Below are 19,549 nucleotides of genomic sequence, written 5' to 3'. Positions count from 1 at the left end.
TCACTCCTAGTCTAGTAATAGACATCATCACTTCAGAGCTCCGACAGGCCCTCCATGTGCCTTACCCATTAACTAATCAGTTAAAATTAAAATGTTCATTTACTCCATAATAGCCTCCTTGGAAGCAGGTATATTCCATTTAAGTATCTTTAGTTAAAAACAGAACTGTTTCTATGATTTAAATGCCGCGTAATGTTCTTAAACATTTAAATCCCTGTTTCTTTTGTAATTTACCCTGGTGTGTAGTACAAGGAAGGGTGCAGTTTTGTCTGTTTCCTCACGGCTGTCCTGTTTCCATTGTTGTTTATTTATTTATTTATTTATTTATTTATTTTTAATAGCTACTTTATTTATTTATTTATTTTTTTTTGGCTGTGTTGGGTCTTCGGTTCGTGCGAGGGCTTTCTCTGGTTACGGCAAGTGGGGGCCACTCTTCATCGCGGTGCGGGGACCGCTCTTCATCGCGGTGTGCGGGCCTTTCACTATCGCGGCCCCTCCCGTTGCGGGGCACAGGCTCCAGACGCGCAGGCTCAGTAGTTGTGGCTCACGGGCCCAGCTGCTCCGTGGCATGTGGGATCTTCCCAGACCAGGGCTCGAACCCGTGTCCCCTGCATTAGCAGGCAGATTCTCAACCACTACGCCACCAGGGAAGCCCTGTTGTTAGTTTTGATAAATTACATTTTCTAGTAAATTATCTGTTTCATTTAGTTTTCAAATTTATTTACATAGAATTGAGCAAAGTAGTCTTTTATGACTCTTGGTTTCTTCTCTTTCTATTGGTGTTTTCCTCTTTTTTCATTACCATCTAACAGTACTGGCAAATACATCTTTTTTTAATTCATTAAAACAAAACAATAAAAGCAGTTTAACTAATTTTTTAAAAAGTGATCCCAAACTTCTTAAATTATAATAAAGAATCCTTCAGATTTAATTCTGATTGAATCCTTCAGATTTAATTCTAATTGCCTGCCTAAGCTTTTCTGCCTCCCTGCATTAATTTCTTAGGATGCTTGTAAATTTGTTTTCCAGTCAACATTTGGATAAAAATCTAAATAACAGTCCTTTTGCTTTCTTCTCCCCTACCTTACTCTTAAGGGGTGAGGATCTCTTTACTGGGTATCCTTACTGAAAAACAAATTTAGATCTTTGTATATTCTCAGTAGCGTGAAAGATTCAGAGTTTTTCCCCATTTCATGTGATAAATTTTGATATTTTTAATGATGCTGAGTGACTTTCATTTAAGATATATTTGGTATGAAATTCATGTGATTGTATAAAAGGCATTCTAAAATAAGTTTATGATTTTTTAAATTTTTCAGTAAGCAGTTTTGACTTAGGGATGGCTGCAACATCCTGCAAGGATATAAGGCAAAGTATTACTCCATGAAATGTCTTATTTTTCCTGTAAAATTGTATGAAAGCACCCTGCTTTCTAAAGCAGAAATGACTTAAATGATTTGATTCTGGAGGGGGGAAAAAAAGGTGATCGAATTTTTTTTTTTAATATTTATTTATTTATTTGGCTGCGTCGGGCCTCAGTTGCAGCATGCGGGATCTATTTCCCTGACCAGGGATCGAACCCGGACCCCCTGCATTGGGAGCGTGGAGTCTTAACCACTGGACCACCAGGGAAGTCCCATGGTCAAATGCTTTAATTGTCCATCTGAAGGGCTGAATTCTTTTCCCTCCAGTAAAGAGCACTTTTAGTAGTCTCGTGTTCATTTTGCCCATCTGGTTCTTTTTGTGATTGTGTGAGGTTATAACCTCTGTGTCTTAGCATACTTCTGTGTACTTTTGCTCTTTCTCCGTGTTATTACCTTTTCTCTTATTTTATTGTTTTAGTGGAAAATTACCTGTTAGGATTTTATTTGAAATGAAGAATTTTAGGGCTTACATTATTAAATACTGTCAGATCCCCACTTCTGTCACATGGTTTTTAATGTGCTCTCTCCAGACCTGCTTATTAGTGGTATGGTGTAAAACAGATAAGTGACCCCACCTATGAATTTCTCCCTTGTTTTTGAGACATCTCTGTCCTTTTCAAGAGGGTGAATTATTCTTCACCTCCTGTCCATTGGTTGGGGGACTGGGGCTTACAACAATAGATCAACAGTAGGTCTTACTAAGGAAGCTATGTTTCAAGTGTATTTTCGTAATATAACTTACACAGCACTTTTATTTTTAGACCCTCCTTTTGTTTATTAATTCTAACAATATCCCTGTAAATTATATTAGAACAGGTAGTAAATGTCCATTGTACAAGTGGTGAAATGAATTACAATGAAGGGGCAAAGGTAAAAACAGGACCAAGACTGAAATTAAGACCCAGATCTCCAAATACAAGTCATTCTTTTCAGCAGTAAAGACTTTTGTGAGTGATCCCCACCTCCTCCCAGGATTCCGTTTCCTCCTCAGGAGACGGTGGGTTGCACCAGGTTTATCATTGACTCTAGCCATTCGAGAACAGACGAGACCTGAGTCCTTTGATTTCCCTTGTTAGGGACCTTCCAGTTGCTGAACCCCCAATATTGTAATGACTAGCCAGTGTTATAATTTGTCTGCCTTATTTTGTGTAGTGGATTTTTATTACAGAAATATTTTTCTTAATGTCCAGATCTTTAAGTATTCCTTGAGTACAAACTTTGTTATACTTTTTAGCTTTTAAATATAGGTAGAATTTTATTTATTCCTAAGTGAGTTTGGGATTAAACTAAAAAGAGAATCTGGGTCTTTGAAACTTGGTTAGTCTGAACGTAACTCCTAGCATTCTCTAATTCTTCAGGCCAAGGACCTCTTATTACCTGGCTATCTTCTATATCTTTCTTTTCTCCCCTCTTCTTTCATAGTCACGTAATTAATAGCCAGGCTCTTCTTCACTTCTCTTTGACAGTCTCCACTCCTAAAATCATCAGTTTTCTTTAAGTGTCTTTCAGCCTCAGTCTGAACACAGTGGGTCCCAAGATGCATATGCCATAGCATGGCCTGTTATATTCATCCTTTTGGATGAATGTATTAGAATTTATACTAGTAATTATTATCATCTTTCTATCCAGAAGATTTGAAGTCTCAATCTAAACTTCTCCCTTGTGTCCGTTTTGTTAATGACTGCCTTTTTAATGAGGCCTTCTTGGAACTTCATACTTCCCTATGGATAATGTTTAAGACTAGCCTTTTATCAAATGAAAAGTGGTAGAATGCAATACCTAATCTCATTAATCCATTCTGGCTTTAAAATTATGTGACTATCGGACAAAATCCAGAAATATATTAATATTACCAATATAAATAAATTTCTTATCAATGATTATATTTCCTAAGTCTTGCCATTTAAAATATCTTTAAAACCTTGGAAAAATTCTAACCTGATAGAAATCTCATCCACCTGTGAAAAGACAAATGTTTTCAAACACTGCTGAAGTTCTCTTCTATTTTAGTCCTATCTGTCTTTAGTTAAGACCCCAGTATTTCATCCTCTTAGAAAGATGCTGCTACTTGCACAATATTGTTTTGAGATGGAAACTACTACATAAACACAATTCTTCTTATTAAGTGTCTCCAGGGTTTTGTTTCTTTATCCCTTTCTTTGTAAACAAGCAGCCACTATATTTTTAGTAGTGAATTTCAAAATCCTTTTTAACCTTATAGGTCCAAGGGTAGCCAAGGATGGCTGCAGCTTCATATGATCAGTTGTTAAAGCAAGTTGAGGCACTGAAGATGGAGAACTCAAATCTTCGACAAGAGCTAGAAGATAATTCCAATCATCTTACAAAACTGGAAACTGAGGCATCTAATATGAAGGTATCAAGACTGTGACTTTTAATTGTAGTTTATCCATTTTTATTCAGTACTCCTTTCTGTAAATTTGGGATTAGACACTTCACTTACTTAAAAGTGTGTTGTAAGTTAAACAGTAATATGTAAACTCTTCCTTGCAAAAGTTAACATTTATATTTTTAAACAAAATGTTTTGAATTCATCCAGCAAATCATATAAAGAAAATGATTGTAAAACCCCAGTGACTCATTAGTTAGTTCTTAGTTATTTTTAAGCTTAAAAATAAAAGGCCAACGTAACCATCACTATAGTGAGGCTGGGTGTTCTGTGTAATTCATAGAAACTAGCCTCACAACCTTAGAATATATCTCAAGTATTAAATATTGCCATCATCCCCAACTCTCTCAGATCTTGTCTTCACTTAAGTGCTGCAATGATAGATGATCAAGAAAATCAGGGTGCCCTAGTGGGAAGAGTCCTGAACTGAAAGTCAGTACCTGGTCCTGTTCCTGGTTTTGCCATAAGCTAAACTACATACTCTAGGGTACCCTTCTAGAATTAAGTTGCCTTATTTGGAAAATACAGTCATTGCACTAGCATAGATGATTTCCATGACACCTTCACGCCCTGAAATTGGTTTCCCAAATAACATTGAAAAGCTGTGATAACCTCCACGAAAAGTTATAAAATATTAAGTCTGCACTGGGGAAAATACGTTCTAATTTCAAAATAATTAAGGTTAAAACTTTAACTGTTTTACTTTCCAGCTACTTAGGCAGATTCTCCTCTCACTGAATTTAATAACTTTATAGAATTGGAGATTCAACAAAACTGTTAACCTCCTTCTCTTTTAAAAAATTCTTCCTGCTACGTGTTGTTTCTGTGCCTTGGCTATTTTAACATCTGGGTTTCTGACCCTTTCTTCCTGTCTGCTCACTACTCTTATTCCTTATTCATTTCCTAGTCTCTTCTAGTTATTTTTCCATGCATTCTGAGGTCTCCCTTATTCTTCAAGCTTCTGTATATCACTGAACTATTTTCTCTCCTCTTTTACTTTTGTATTCATTATCATAACAGTTCAGCCTTCTACTCACATGAGCTTTTCTTTTTCTTTCTTTCTTTCTTTCTTTCTTTCTTTCTTTCTTTCTTTCTTTCTTTCTTTCTTTCTTTCTCTTTCTCTCTCTCTCTTTCTCTCTTTCTTTCTCTCCCTCCCTCCCTGCCTCCCTCCCTATGTATCTATAAATCTTTTCCACTCTAATTGCTTATTTCTATGGCAATAGCAATTGACAGATCTCCAAGATACCTACCTCAAGTCCTTTTGGAGATTAAGTAGACTATAAAGAAACATTTTTTCTCACCACAGACTTTGGGTGACCTTAAAAACAGCTGACTCAATTATCTACTAGGTTAAAAAAGAATAGTCTGGTATTTTAACACAGATCAACATAATATATCTAAAATTATTGTACATGGCATGTGGTTTTAAAAGTTTAAAGATAAAAAACTTAAAATTCCCAGCAGGACTACTCTTTCATCTACTTCAGAAGTATACTTAGTAGGGAATTCTTCCTGGCACGCCTATCTCAATGTCTCTTTTGTAGTGCAGAATTCTGAGGTCCCTTTTAAAAGTTGTTGTTTTTTTTTTTTTAAACTGCTTGAGCAAATTCAAAATTCACTTTTGGGAAACATTTTAACCTATCTTTAGATCCATCTCCATGTTGAAATGGAATGTCTCTCGGAGTAACAATACAAGTCAGACCCTTAAATTTCTACAGTGGAATATCAGGGTGACCTCTTAGCCATGTGGTATAATATACATCATGAATATTACTATTTAATATTAAATACTAATTAAATACTAATATTGTCTGAATTCAACTGTGAATTGATTATTACTCAGCAAGTGCTTTTACAGACATCCTTGCTAAGCCATCCACATATTTCTTCAGGATTGGGTGTATGGTATCATAGCAGTTACGCCCTTGTACTGAAATTATTTATGTATCTCTCCTTTTAAGAGGCTTTATGGTGTTAAAGAATAGGAACCATGACCTGTTTATTTTGTCTTAGAATATCGATTTGTGAAAAGACACTTGGAAACATTGGCACTTCCTACATTGGATTAAAGTTAATCCAAAACAATGGTTATTTCTCAAAAAATCACTTATTAGACTTTGGAATACATCATATGATCTTGAATTATGTTTCCTGATCATTAACATATTTACCCTATGGAAGGCAAGGTGTGTCTCCTCCGACTAGATATGTCAGGATTTCTGAAGTTTATGCAGTAGTACCATCTAGTGGCAAAAGAGAACACTGCTTTGCTATTGCTTACATGTCATTGATACTATAAAAATATTTTTTGTGTGTGTGTCAGGGAAGTATGTGTACAACAGTTAGGGAAATGTGAACACTGTATATTTGAGAATATTAAGGAAATGCTTATTTTTTAGGTATAATGATGGCATTGTGTTTGTGTTTAGAAAGAATCCCTGTGTAAATATACATATCGAATTTTTTTACAGAAGAGACAGTGTGTCTGAGATTTGTGTTTCAGATAAATTTGGGTTGTGGGGGAATGGAGAAAATGGTTATGGGTATAGATGAAAGAAGCCCATGAGTTGATAGTTACTGAAGTAAGATGTGAGGATACATAGGAGTTTGTTATATTGTTCTCTACATTTATGTGTATATTTGACATTTCTGAAATTAAAATAAAATACAGATTTTGTGGGATTTAGATCAGATAAATGCAGCAATTACAGCTAAACTTAAGAGAAATTATGTACTATATTTTTTACTCCAGGGCTAGAAATCAACGTGATTTACTTTAAAATGGTGAGCATAGCAACAAGGTAAATATGGTGAGTTGTGAAGCATTTAAACTGAGATATGGCATGGTATAGAAAAAATTATCTTTAGGTAAAATATTAATCAACCATTTTAATCTTTTTTGTATTTTAGCGAAATGGAATATTTATAACTTGCTCTGTAAACTATAAAACCATACATGGAAAGTATCTTTTATTTTCAGAGTATAAGAAAAAATGAGAAGTAGAAATTCAAATTGGCATATTTCATAATTTATTTTGAAGATTTAATTACCAAGTATACTTTTATCTGGTAATGAAAAGAATAAATAACTATGATATATTGAGAAAAACAGAAGTGGGTCAAGCAGAAACGCCCTTGAAATGGCACAGTTGCTCATTGATAAATATTTCCTATTTACTGATATGACCACAGCATATTTTGTCTCTACTAACTAAGTCTCTGATGTTTTTAAAATCTTAAAATGTTTTTTAAAATAATATGATTATGTAATGTAACTAAGTAATTTTTTAAAACCAAACTTCCAGAATTTATAAATACAAATGAATATTCTCTCCTTTAAAATTTACATATTAATTTAAAAAGCTGTCGTTCCTCAAAACATTTTTTGAAGTATTTTATTTGGAATTGCTTTGCAGTTGTGTTGCATTTTCTCTTAAAAACTCTCTGAAATTGAGGACTTCTTTTAGGTTGTATGCAGCATGCAGCCCCAGGCAATCAATCAGTACTACTGCAGCAACTAGAAAACCCTGGATAAAAAATAAAAATCGTACTTTTAAAGACATTGGAGAACTGTGAAATCATCAAGGACTGTATTAACTAAAATTCCTAAGAGGAAAGAGCCCTTTCTAGATGAGCTGAGATCACTGGTAATTTTCTTCCCCAGGGGTATTTGCTATTTCTAGGGACAGACTGATAATTCGTCACTGGCACAGGACTCTACTGGAGGAAAGAAACTGTTGGAGGTCTTGACAAACATGTGGGCAGATGTGAAGTATTGACATTTAGAGGAGCTCCAAATGCATGGCTAGTTTTCCCAAATTTTATCCAAATGCATGGGGCATTGGCTGAGTCTTGCTGTGGGGAAGGATGCTGGGGATGGACTATGGAGGCAGGATGTTAGGAGGCCATGTCCTGCTAGAGGAATACTCATACAACAGGTCTCCTCAGGCTAAGCGTAGAGGAGAGAGACATTCAAGGAACTTGGCAAACCAAATCAGATATGAAATTCACTTAAACTGCAGCTGCAACCTATTTTCAGTTATTGGATGAAGGAAATCAGACCCCAGTGGTGGAAAGGGCAAACTCTTTGAGGCAAAATCTGATCTGAAGTCTTTATTGTTCTTGTATACATAATGACTAGCATGCAGTTAAAAGTTACAAGAAATACAAAGAAATAGGAAAATGACTGATAATCAAAAGAACAAATAGAAAATAGAAGCAAATCCCAAGATGATCCACGTGTTGTAATTAGTAGTCAAAGATTTTAACATAATTTAAATGTTTTCAAAAAAAAAGGAAAAGATGGATTAAATGGATGAAAACTCAGAAAATCTCGACAGAGAATTGGAATCTGTAATTAAGAAGAATCATATAGATATTCTATAACTGAAATATTTTTGACATTAACTTATTGGATGGGCTTGACCACAGGTTAAACACAGGATTAATGAACTAGTGAGAAGATAGAATTAGTGAACATGTAAAAAGGTCAATAGAAAAATATCCAAACTGAAGCACCGAAGAGGAAGAAAACTGGAAAACAAAAAGAGTATGTAAGAGTTATGAGGGACACAGGCAAATAGGTAAAGGCAAATATAATTGAAGTCTTAGAAGGGGCAGGGGAAGAGAATGGAGCAAAAGTAATATTTAAAGACATAGTGGCTGAGAATTAATGTAAAGCTGTTGTACAGTTATTAAGACAATGTGGTAATTAGAGTAGATTAGTAGACTAACAGCAATAGAGTTGAGAAAAATACCTACGTATATATGGTCACCTGATTTATGATCCAGGCATCCCTGCAGATCAGTGGGGAAAGGCTGGTCTTTTCAATAAATGGTGCAGAGGCAATTAAATATCTGTATGAAGGAAAAAAAAGTAAAAAAGAACCAAGAGCTCTACCTCAAATCATATGCAAAAAAGTAATTCAAGTAAATCATATGCAAAAAAAGTAAATGTGAAGACAGAACAGTTTCCTTCTGGAAGAAAACTTAGGGAATAGCTTCATCTCCTTAGAGTAGGCAAAGATTTCTTAAATAGAATGCCAGAGTACTAAAAATTTATCAGTTGGACATCATTAAAACCGACAGCTTTTCTTCATCAAAAGACTCCATTATGTTTCTAAAAGAAGATATAGGATAATACTGCTTTGACCTTCATGAAGGCAAAATTTCTTAGTACACATTAAAGCTCTAAACACAAAAGAAAAAAAGGTATAAAATGAATGTCATCAAATTTAAAACTTAAAAGTCTGGGCTTCCCTGGTGGCGCAGTGGTTGAGAGTCTGCCTGCTAATGCAGGGGACGCGGGTTCGAGCCCTGGTCTGGGAAGATCCCACATGCCGCGGAGCAGCTGGGCCCGTGAGCCACAGTTGCTGAGCCTGCGCGTCTGGAGCCTGTGCCCCGCAACGGGAGGGGCCGCGATGGAGAGAGGCCCGCGCACCGCGATGAAGAGCGGTCCCCGCACCGCGATGAAGAGTGGCCCCCGCTTGCCGCAACTGGAGAAAGCCCTCGCACGAACCGAGGACCCAATACAGACAAAAATAAATAAATTAATTAATTAAAAAGAAAATCCTTAAAAAAAAAAAAAAAAAAACTTAAAGTCTTTTCAAAAGACTTCATTAAGAAAATGAAAAGGCAAGGCATAGACTGGAAGAAAATATTTGCAGTATGTATATCTGATAAAGGACTTGGTTCAGAATATACAAAGAATTTTTACAAACCAATAATTTTAAAAGTCCAGTTTTTAAAATCTGGCCCAAAACTTGAAAAGACAATTAAAAAAGGAAGGTAAATGGTCAGTAAGCACATGTAAAGGGATTCAACATCCTTTATCCTCAGGGAAATGCAGATATCATTTCATTCCTACTCAAATCACTAAAATTTAAAAGACTGATCATGCCAAATGTGGAGCATCAAGATGCGTATACATTGCTGGTAGGAGTATAAAATGGCACATCATCTTTGGAAAACCATTCGGCACTTTCTTTTAAAGTTAAACCCTATGACTCAGCGTTTAAACTTTCAGATATATACTCAAGAGGAGTGAGTGCATGTGTCCACCTGAAGATATGTGCAAAAATGTTCATAGTAGCATTCTTCATAATAGCCTCCAAACTGGCAACAACCCAAATGTCCATCAAGAGTGAGGATAAAGGATAAATCAGTTGAGGTGCATTCATACAGTGGATAACTACAAAGCATTAACAAAAAAATAACTGATACATGCAACAGCATGAATAAATCTCTAGAAATTTTGGTGAGCAAAAAACGTGAGACACAAAAGACTTTATACTGTACGATTTCATTTATATGCAGTTCACAGGCATGCCAACTAATAGATACAGAAATCAGAATACTGGTTACCTCTGGGGAGTGAATATTGATTGGTAAGGGGCAAAAGGGAACCTTCTGAGATGCTGGAAATGTTCTGTGTCTTCCCTGGGTAGTGATTACATGGATACTTAGATTACATCAGAAACTTAATATTGGTTTACTTTTCATATGTATGTTGTATCTCAGTAAAACAGAAAAAAAATTAAGGCTAATTTTTGTCATGGAATAGCCATAAACTATTCACAACAAAGTAGTGAGTAATCTAGTCATGCTGGATGATGTCATCTTGAGGCAAGGTAACTGGATCTGACTATGAATTAATGTGTGCATTTTTTTTCTTTTTTTGGTGAGGTTCATAACTCAGAATGTACAAAAAAAGTTTAATGGAACATATTGGAATAAGTAGCTTCCAAGGTGGCTGCTTTGAAAGTCTTAAAAAAATTTTTTTTAAACCTTAAATTTCAATAATTTTTACTTTTGTGGTTAGAGCTTTTATCAACAGACTTCTAACCACATGCAGAGAAACTTTAAAACAACATATTACAAGTTGTGCATATTTACTATTTTTAAAAATTAGGAAATACGGGCAAACAAAAAGAGATATCAAAATCACCCATTTAAAAAATGTTTTTAATACCAGCAGTAACCTTTGATAATGTGTATATTTTTCTCTCTGTGCATTTTATGCAGTCATGCATTTAATGGGATCATATTTTGAAGCATGCTTTTTAATTTAATATAGTCATCTTTTCATGTCATTAAATATTTTATAATATTTTCATAGTTCTGTAATATTCCATTGTATGGCTAATGCCATAAATTTATTTAATCCTTTATTGTTGGACATGCAGGTTTACATAGCCTTTTAATTTCTATTGTTGGTGTTATTTTAATTTCTCTTTATTATTTTTTAACATGTTTTTAAAAAACTGTTAATGTGCCATTAGTTTTGAAAAATTAGGTATATGTCCTATGAGATGCCAAGGATTTCTTTTTCTTGTTGTTTTTGAACTCTTAAGTACTCGTACCTTTTCTAAAAACAATATTTTTTTGTAATACCTGTTGTTTTAAAATTAGGAAACCAAAAACAAGCAAAAAAATTGCTTGCAATTCTAACTTCCATAGAATACCACTGTTAACTCTTGATGATAGGCTTTGGAGAATAATCTTGTATAAAGAGAGACCTGATCAGAGCTGTGTTTTAAAAGGCTTACTCTGATAGTTCTGTGCAAGGTAGGACCATTTAGGAGTTTATTTTAGTAGCTTTGAGGTTAATAACCAGGATAGTGACAGAGTAGAAAAGAGATGGCTATAAGAGAGATGATAGAGGTAGAATACAGAATTTGATAACTGATTGGGAAAATGAAGGAGGGGATGCTGAGGATTTGAGCCTGGAGGTACAAAAGAAGGCTAGTGCCATTTAAGTGAAGGAATACAAGGCGAAGAAAAGGTTTTAGTGGCACAAAATGATAGTTCGGACATTTACACGTGCAGTGCATATCATCCAGATGCACTGGATGTAAAGCATCTATCAGTCATACTGGGAAAGTGAGTCTGAAATTTGCAAGTGAGGTTAGGATTAGACATATAATTGGAAGTTATTTGAGAAAGGCAGTTGTTGAATTGTGAGACTGGGGATTATAAGAAATAGGGATAAGATTAAAGGATCAGGGGCTTCCCTGGTGGCGCAGTGGTTGAGAATCCGCCTGCCAATGCAGGGGACACGGGTTCGGGCCCTGGTCTGGGAATGATCCCGTATGCCGCGGAGCGACTGGGCCCGTGAGCCACAATTACTGAGCCTGCGCGTCTGGAGCCTGTGCTCCGCAACAAGAGAGGCCACGGTAGTGAGAGGCCTGCGCACCGCGATGAAGAGTGACCCCCGCTTGCCTCAATTAGAGAAAGCCCTCGCATAGAAACGAAGACCCAACACAGCCATAAATAAATAAATTAATTAATTTAAAAAAAAAGATTAAAGGATCATTGAAAGACTACAAGCAGCAGTGGATGGAAGGAGAATTGGGATCCTAAACACTGCAGGTAGCCTACAGTGGTAACCTCAAACTTTATGGAAGAGATGGTGTCCTGATGTTTATACCAAATGTTTTAGAGTAATCTACATTCATTCGAGAAAGGCATCCCTGTGCAAATTTATTTCCTATCCCACAGTTGTGATACACTCTGACATAATTTCTGAACGTGAATATCAGTCACCTCCACGTTCCCACGTCTACTTATCTAAGCCTTTTAACCTCCAGCATGGTCTGTTATTTGAAGGTCAGATCTTAAGGTCACAGGCTATTTCTTGTTGTTAACATAGGGATTCTTTCCTTAATGCTTATAATGTCACTGTCAAGGTAAACCAGTGAAGTTGTCTTTGCTACATTTACTCACTTTTTGACAGATTTCCTTTTCAATCTATTTATGGATCATTTTTCATATAGAGGAACACTGCCCATAGCTATAAGATTGTAAATGTTCAAATACACTGTTTTGCGTTGGGAAACCTAGTTGACCAACAAAAGATTTTGTAGTGAACTAGAATGGGATGCCTCAGAATATATAAAATGTAAATGTATATAAATTATAGAAAAACTAGTAGAAGATGAAAGTTCCCAAACTTCTTTGACAAAAATTTATCAAGAGAAGGATTTAGATGGGAAAAGAAATAATGGATCAAAAGTCAGGAGACAGTGAGCATACAGTCACTTAACTATCTGCTGATTATAAATCAGTGTACTAGTAGAATGTACATAAATGTAGTATATAAAAGCTTGCTGTTTATTGAGGTGTTAAATAAAACAGCATACTGTGTTAATCTGGTGTTTTTCATGGCCATGTTGGTATAAGCTTAAGAGACATGGATTTTAAACACATAACTAGCTTTTGCGCCTCGGGCAAGTCTTTGAGTCTCAGTTGATCTGTCTGAAAGATGAGAATGATCCACTTTGCTATATTATTTCAGAAGTTACAGATAATATGTCTTAACTATTCCATATATATAGTATATTGCATGGAGACTACCCATAATCACCATTATCACAAAATATCACTGTTGTTGGGCTATAATTTATTATTCATAATTAGTAATAGGTAATATATGTAGAGTACTTTACAGATAGATACGTTTTCAGATAGATCTGAAATAACTTTGTTCCCCGAGCAGACCTAAATGCCAAGAAACTTAGAAGCATCTCTTCAAAAAGTTATTTAGGGGACTTCCCTGGTGGCACAGTAGTTAAGAATCTGCCTGCCAATGCAGGGGACCTGGGTTCGATCTCTGGTCCAGGAAGATCCCACATGCCATGGAGCAACTAAGCCCGTGAGCCACAACTACTGAGCCTGTGCTCTAGAGCCCATGAGCTACAACTACTGAGCCCACGCGTCACAACTACTGAGCCTGCGTGCCTAGAGCCCGTCTCCGCAACAAGAGAAGCCACCGCAATGAGAAGCCCACAAGCAGCAATGAAGACCCAACGCAGCCAAAAATTTTTTAAAAAATTTTAAAAATAAAGTTGATATTATTAAAAAAAAATTACTTAGAATTTTGTCATGTTAATATATTGTGTTCTTTTTTACAGGAAGTACTTAAACAACTACAAGGAAGTATTGAAGATGAAGCTATGGCTTCGTCTGGACAGATTGATTTATTAGAGCGTCTCAAAGGTAGATTTATTTATTTATTTATTTTTTAACATCTTTATTGGAGTATAATTGTTTTACAATGTTGTGTTAGTTTCTGCTTTTTAACAAAGTGAATCAGCTATACATATACATATATCAAAGGTAGATTTTTAAAAAGTGTTTTAAAGTAATTTTTTTAAGCTCCAGTTGTCAGCTTAAGGTGTATATACCCAAGTACAGTTTCTCTTGATTAGAATGTTGGTATTGGGCTTTCTTGGCTTTGAATAAGCTATTTTAGATTCTTTCCTTCATAATTTTCAGCTCTTTCTAAAACTCATTGCTGTTCTGCTAGTCACTAAATAGGCCTTTAATAAGCTGTATGCCACAGAGTGGGCCCATTGCTTCATTTGAAGGAGTCAGTGACCTTCTTTGTTCCGTCCAGCATAGAAGTGCTTTATCTTCATGTACATATGGCCTGATTTTTCGTGGGACTGTTTCTCTTATAGAACCAGGAGTCAGTGAATTTCTCTGAGCATCAGCATTTGTGATAAGGACTTCTTCTGTTTCCTATATAAATTTGCTGCTCAATAACTGCCATAATTTAGTACTCCTACAGGCTTTATGTAATATATATAATGTATTTTCAATTATATTATAAAATGGCTTAACATTGGAGAGCTAAAATATGAACCAAAGATTTCATTTTTAAAAGATAGAAGTGCCGGGCAGTGCTGAGGAGGGAGTTGCGGGGTGGCTCACTGCCCTGTGTGTAAAGTTTTCTCCGCGGGGGGCTGGGTTCACATGGCAAGTTATCTCTGGAGTTCAAGTTTCAGTTGAAACCAGCCTCAAGTTTCACCTGTCCTCACTGACCCGTGGATTTCTGTGTGACCAGCTGTGCGGGTTACAGGCTCTAGGTGCTCCAACCAAGCGTCAGGGCTGTGCCTCTGAGGTGGGAGAGCTAAGTTCAGGACATTGGTCCACAAGAGACCTCCCAGCTCCACATAATATCAACTGGCGAAAATCTCCCAGAGATCTCCATCTCAACGCCAAGACCCAGCTCCACTCAACAACCAGCAAGCTACAGTGCTGGACATCCTATGCCAAACAACTAGCAAGACAGGAACACAACCCCACCCATTAGCAGAGAAGCTGCCTAAAATCATAATAAGGCCACAGACACCCCAAAACACACCACCAGACGTGTACCTGCCCACCAGAAAGACAAGATCCAGCCTCATCCACCAGAACACAGGCACTAGTCCCCTCCAGCAAGAAGCCTGCACAACCCATTGAACCAACCTTAGCCACTGGGGGCAGACACCGAAAACAACGGGAACTACGAACCTGCAGCCTGGAAAAGGAGACCCCAAACACAGTAAGTTAAGCAAAATGAGAAGACAGAGAAACAGCAGATGAAGGAGCAAGGCAAAAACCCACCAGACCTAACAAATGGAGAGGAAATAGGCAGTCTACCTGAAAAAGACTTCAGAATAACGATAGTAAATATGATCCAAAATCTTGGAAATAGAATGGAGAAAATACAAGAAACATTCAGCAGGGACCTAGAAGAATTAAAGAGCAAACAAACAGTGATGAACAACACAATAAATGAAATTAAAAATTCTCTAGAAGGGATCAATAGCAGAATAACTGAGGCAGAAGAACAGGTAAGTGACCTGGAAGATAAAATAGTGGAAATAACTACCACAGAGCAGAATAAAGAAAAAAGAATGAAAAGAATTGAGGACAGTCTCAGAGACCTCTGGGATAACATTAAACACACCAACATTCGAATTACAGGAGTCCCAGAAGAAGAAGAGAAAAAGAAAGTGACTGAGAAAATATTTGAAGAGATTATAGTTGAAAACTTCCCTAATATGGGAAAGGAAATAGTTAATCAAGTCCAGGAAGCACAGAGAGTCCCATACAGGATAAATCCAAGGAGAAACACGCCAAGAAACATATTAATCAAACTATCAAAAATTAAATACAAAGAAAAAATATTCAAAGCAGCAAGGGAAAAACAACAAATAACACGCAAGGGAATCCCCATAAGGTTAACAGCTGATCTTTCAGCACAAACTCTGTATGCCAGAAGGGAGTGGCAGGACATATTTAAAGTGATGAAGGGGAAAAACCTACAACCAAGATTACCCAGCAAGGATCTCATTCAGATTTGATGGAGAAATTAAAACCTTTACAGACAAGCAAAAGCTGAGAGAGGTCAGCACCACCAAACCAGCTTTACAGCAAATGCTAAAGGAACTTCTCTAGGCAGGAAACACAAAGAGAAGGAAAAGACCTACACTAACAAACCCAAAACAATTAAGAAAATGGTCATAGGAACATACATATCGATAATTACCTTAAACGTAAATGGATTAAATGCTCCAGCCAAAAGACACAAACTTGCTGAATGGATACAAATACAAGACCCGTATATGTGCTGTCTACAATAGACCCACTTCAGACCTAGGGACACATACAGACTGAAAGTGAGGGGATGGAAAAGGATATTCCATACAAATGGAAATCAGAAGAAAGCTGGAGTGGCGATTCTCATATCAGACAAAATAGACTTTAAAACAAAGACTATTTATTACAAGAGACAAAGAAGGACACTACATAATGATCAAGGGATCAATCCAAGAAGAAGGTATAACAATTGTAAATATTTATGCAGCCAACATAGGTGCACCTCAATACATAAGACAGATACTGACAGCCATAAAAGAGGAAATCAACAGTAACACAATCATAGTAGGGGACTTTAACACCCCACTTTCACCAATGGACAGATCATCCAAAACGAAAATAAATAAGGAAGCACAAGCTTTAAATGATACATTAAACAATATGGACTTCATTGATATTTATAGGGCATTCCATCCAAAAACAACAGAATACACTTTCTTCTCAAATTCTCATGGAACATTCTCCAGGATAGATCATATCTTGGGTCATAAATCAAGCCTTGGTAAATTTTAGAAAATTGAAATCGTATCAAGTATCTTTTCCGACCACAGTGCTATGAGACTAGATATCAATTACAGGAAAAAATCTGTAAAAAATACAAACACATGGAGGCTAAACAATACACTACTTAATAGCCAAGAGATCACTGAAGAAATCAAAGAGGAAATCAAAAAATACCTAGAAACAAATGACAATGAAAACATGATGACCCCAAAGCTATGGGATGCAGCAAAAGCAGTTCTAAGAGGGAAGTTTATAGCAATACAATCCTACCTTAAGAAACAGCTCAAATAAACAACCTAACCTTACACCTAAAGCAATTAGAGAAAGAAGAACAAAAAAAACCCAAAATTAGCAGAAGGAAAGAAATCATAAAGATCAGATCAGAAATAAATGAAAAGGAAAAGAAGGAAACAATAGCAAAGATCAATAAAACTAAAAGCTGGTTCTTTGAGAAGATAAACAAAATTGATAAGCCATTAGCCAGACTCATCAAGAAAAAAAGGGAGAAGACTCAAAGCAGTAGAATTAGAAATGAAAAAGGAGAAGTAACCACTGACACTGCAGAAATACAAACGATCATGAGAGATTACAACAAGCAACTCTATGCCAATAAAATGTACAACCTGGAAGAAATGGACAAATTCTTAGAAATGCACAACCTTTCCAGACTGAACCAGGAAGAAATAGAAAATATGAACAGAACAGTCACAAGCACTGAAATTGAAACAGTGATTAAAAATCTTCCAACAAACAAAAGCCCAGGACCAGATGGCTTCACAGGCGAATTCTATCAAACATTTAGAGAAGAGCTAACACCTATCCTTCTCAGACTCTTCCAAAATATAGAAGATGGAGGAACACTCCCAAACGCATTCTACGAGGCCACCATCACCCTGATACCAAAACCAGACAAAGATGTCACAAAGAAACAAAACTACAGGCCAGTATCACTGATGAACATAGATGTAAAATTCCTCAACAAAATCCTAGCAAACAGAATCCAACAACATATTAAAAGGATCATACACCATGATCAAGTGGGGTTTATCCCAGGAATGCAAGGATTCTTCAATATACGCAAACCAATCAATGTGATACACCATATTAACAAATTGAAGGAGAAAAACCATATCATCTCAATAGATGCAGAGAAAGCTTTCGACAAAATTCAACACCCATTTATGATAAAAACCCTCCAGAAAGTAGGCATAGAGGGAACTTACCTCAACATAATAAAGGCCATATATGACAAACCCACAGCCAACATCGTCCTCAATGGTGAAAAACTGAAACCATTTCCACTAAGATCAGGAACAAGACAAGGTTGCCCACTCTCACCACTATTATTCAACATAGTTTTGGAAGTTTTAGCCACAGCAATCAGAGAAGAAAAAGAAATAAAAGGAATCCAAATCAGAAAAGAAGAAGTAAAGCTGTCACTGTTTGCAGATGACATGATATTATGCATAGAGAATCCTAAAGATGGTACCAGAAAACTACTAGAGCTAATCAATGAATTTTGGTAAAGTAGCAGAATACAAAATTAATGCACAGAAATCTCTTGCATTCCTATACACTAATGTTGAAAAATCTGAAAGTGAAATTAAGAAAACACTCCCATTTACCACTGCAACAAAAAGAATAAAATATCTAGGAGCAAACCTACCTAAGGAAACAAAAGACCTATATGCAGAAAATTATAAGACACTGATGAAAGAAATTAAAGATGATACAAACAGATGGAGAGATATACCATGTTCTTGGATTGGAAGAATCAACATTGTGAAAATGACTATACTACCCAAAGCAATCCACAGATTCAATGCAATCCCTATCAAACTACCACTGGCATTTTCCACAGAACTAGAACAAAAAATTTCACAATTTGTTGGAAACGCAAAAGACCCCGAATAGCCAAAGCAGTCTTGAGAAAGAAAAACGGAGCTGGAGGAATCAGGTTCCCAGACTGCAGACTATACTACAAAGCTACAGTAATCAAGACAGTATGGTACTGGTACAAAAACAGAAATATAGATCAATGGAAAAGGATAGAAAGCCCAGAGTTAAACCACGCACATGTGGTCACCTTATCTTTGATAAAGGAGGCAAGAATATACAGTGGAGAAAAGACAGCCTCTTCAATAAGTGGTGCTGGGAAAACTGGACAGCTACATATAAAAGAATGAAATTAGAACACTCCCTAACACCATACACAAAAATCAACTCAAAATGGATTAAAGACCTAAATGTAAGGCCAGACACTATCAAACTCTTAGAGGAAAACATAGGCAGAACACTCTATGACATAAATCACAGCAAGATCCTTTTTGACCCACCCACCTCCTAGAGAAATGGAAATAAAAACAAAAATAAACAGATGGGACCTAATGAAACTTCAAAGCTTTTGCACAGCAAGGGAAACCATAAACAAGATGAAAAGAAAACCCTCAGAGTGGGAGAAAATATTTGCAAATGAAGCAACTGACAAAGGATTAATCTCCAAAATTTACAAGCAGCTCATGCAGCTCAATATCAAAAAAACAAACAACCCAATCCAAAAATGAGCAGAAGACCTAAATAGACATTTCTCCAAAGAAGATATACAGATTGCCAACAAACACATGAAAGAATGCTCAACATCATTAGACAAATGCAAATCAAAACTACAATGTGATATCATCTCACACTGGTCAGAATGGCCATCATCAAAAAATCTACAGGGGCTTCCCTGGTGGCGCAGTGGTTGAGAATCTGCCTGCTAATGCAGGGCACACGGGTTCGAGCC

At 36.3% G+C, this 19,549-nt stretch overlaps 1 protein-coding gene across 12 annotated transcripts in view; it reads left to right on the top strand.

Moving 5' to 3' along the window:
• APC (APC regulator of WNT signaling pathway) overlaps nt 1–19,549 on the top strand; it is a 144,226-nt gene that overhangs the window by 43,030 nt on the left and 81,647 nt on the right. For 6 of the 12 annotated variants that reach the window (XM_007192103.3, XM_057539009.1, XM_057538980.1 and 3 more), the window contains 2 exons: nt 3,646–3,798; nt 13,743–13,827. In XM_007192103.3, coding sequence (XP_007192165.2) covers nt 3,664–3,798; nt 13,743–13,827 — 220 coding nt within the window. In that variant the 5' untranslated portion in view covers nt 3,646–3,663. Of the gene's footprint in view, nt 1–3,645; nt 3,799–13,740; nt 13,828–19,549 lie in introns of those variants that run through there. The other 6 variants (XM_057539018.1, XM_057539007.1, XM_057538998.1 and 3 more) reach the window with 2 other exon arrangements.

This window comes from Balaenoptera acutorostrata, chromosome 2 (genome assembly GCF_949987535.1).
Source record: "Balaenoptera acutorostrata chromosome 2, mBalAcu1.1, whole genome shotgun sequence".
In the NCBI taxonomy this organism is placed as follows: Eukaryota; Metazoa; Chordata; class Mammalia; order Artiodactyla; family Balaenopteridae; genus Balaenoptera; species Balaenoptera acutorostrata.
Note: the sequence above shows the minus strand (reverse complement) of the source record. Positions and strands in the feature narration are given on the sequence as shown.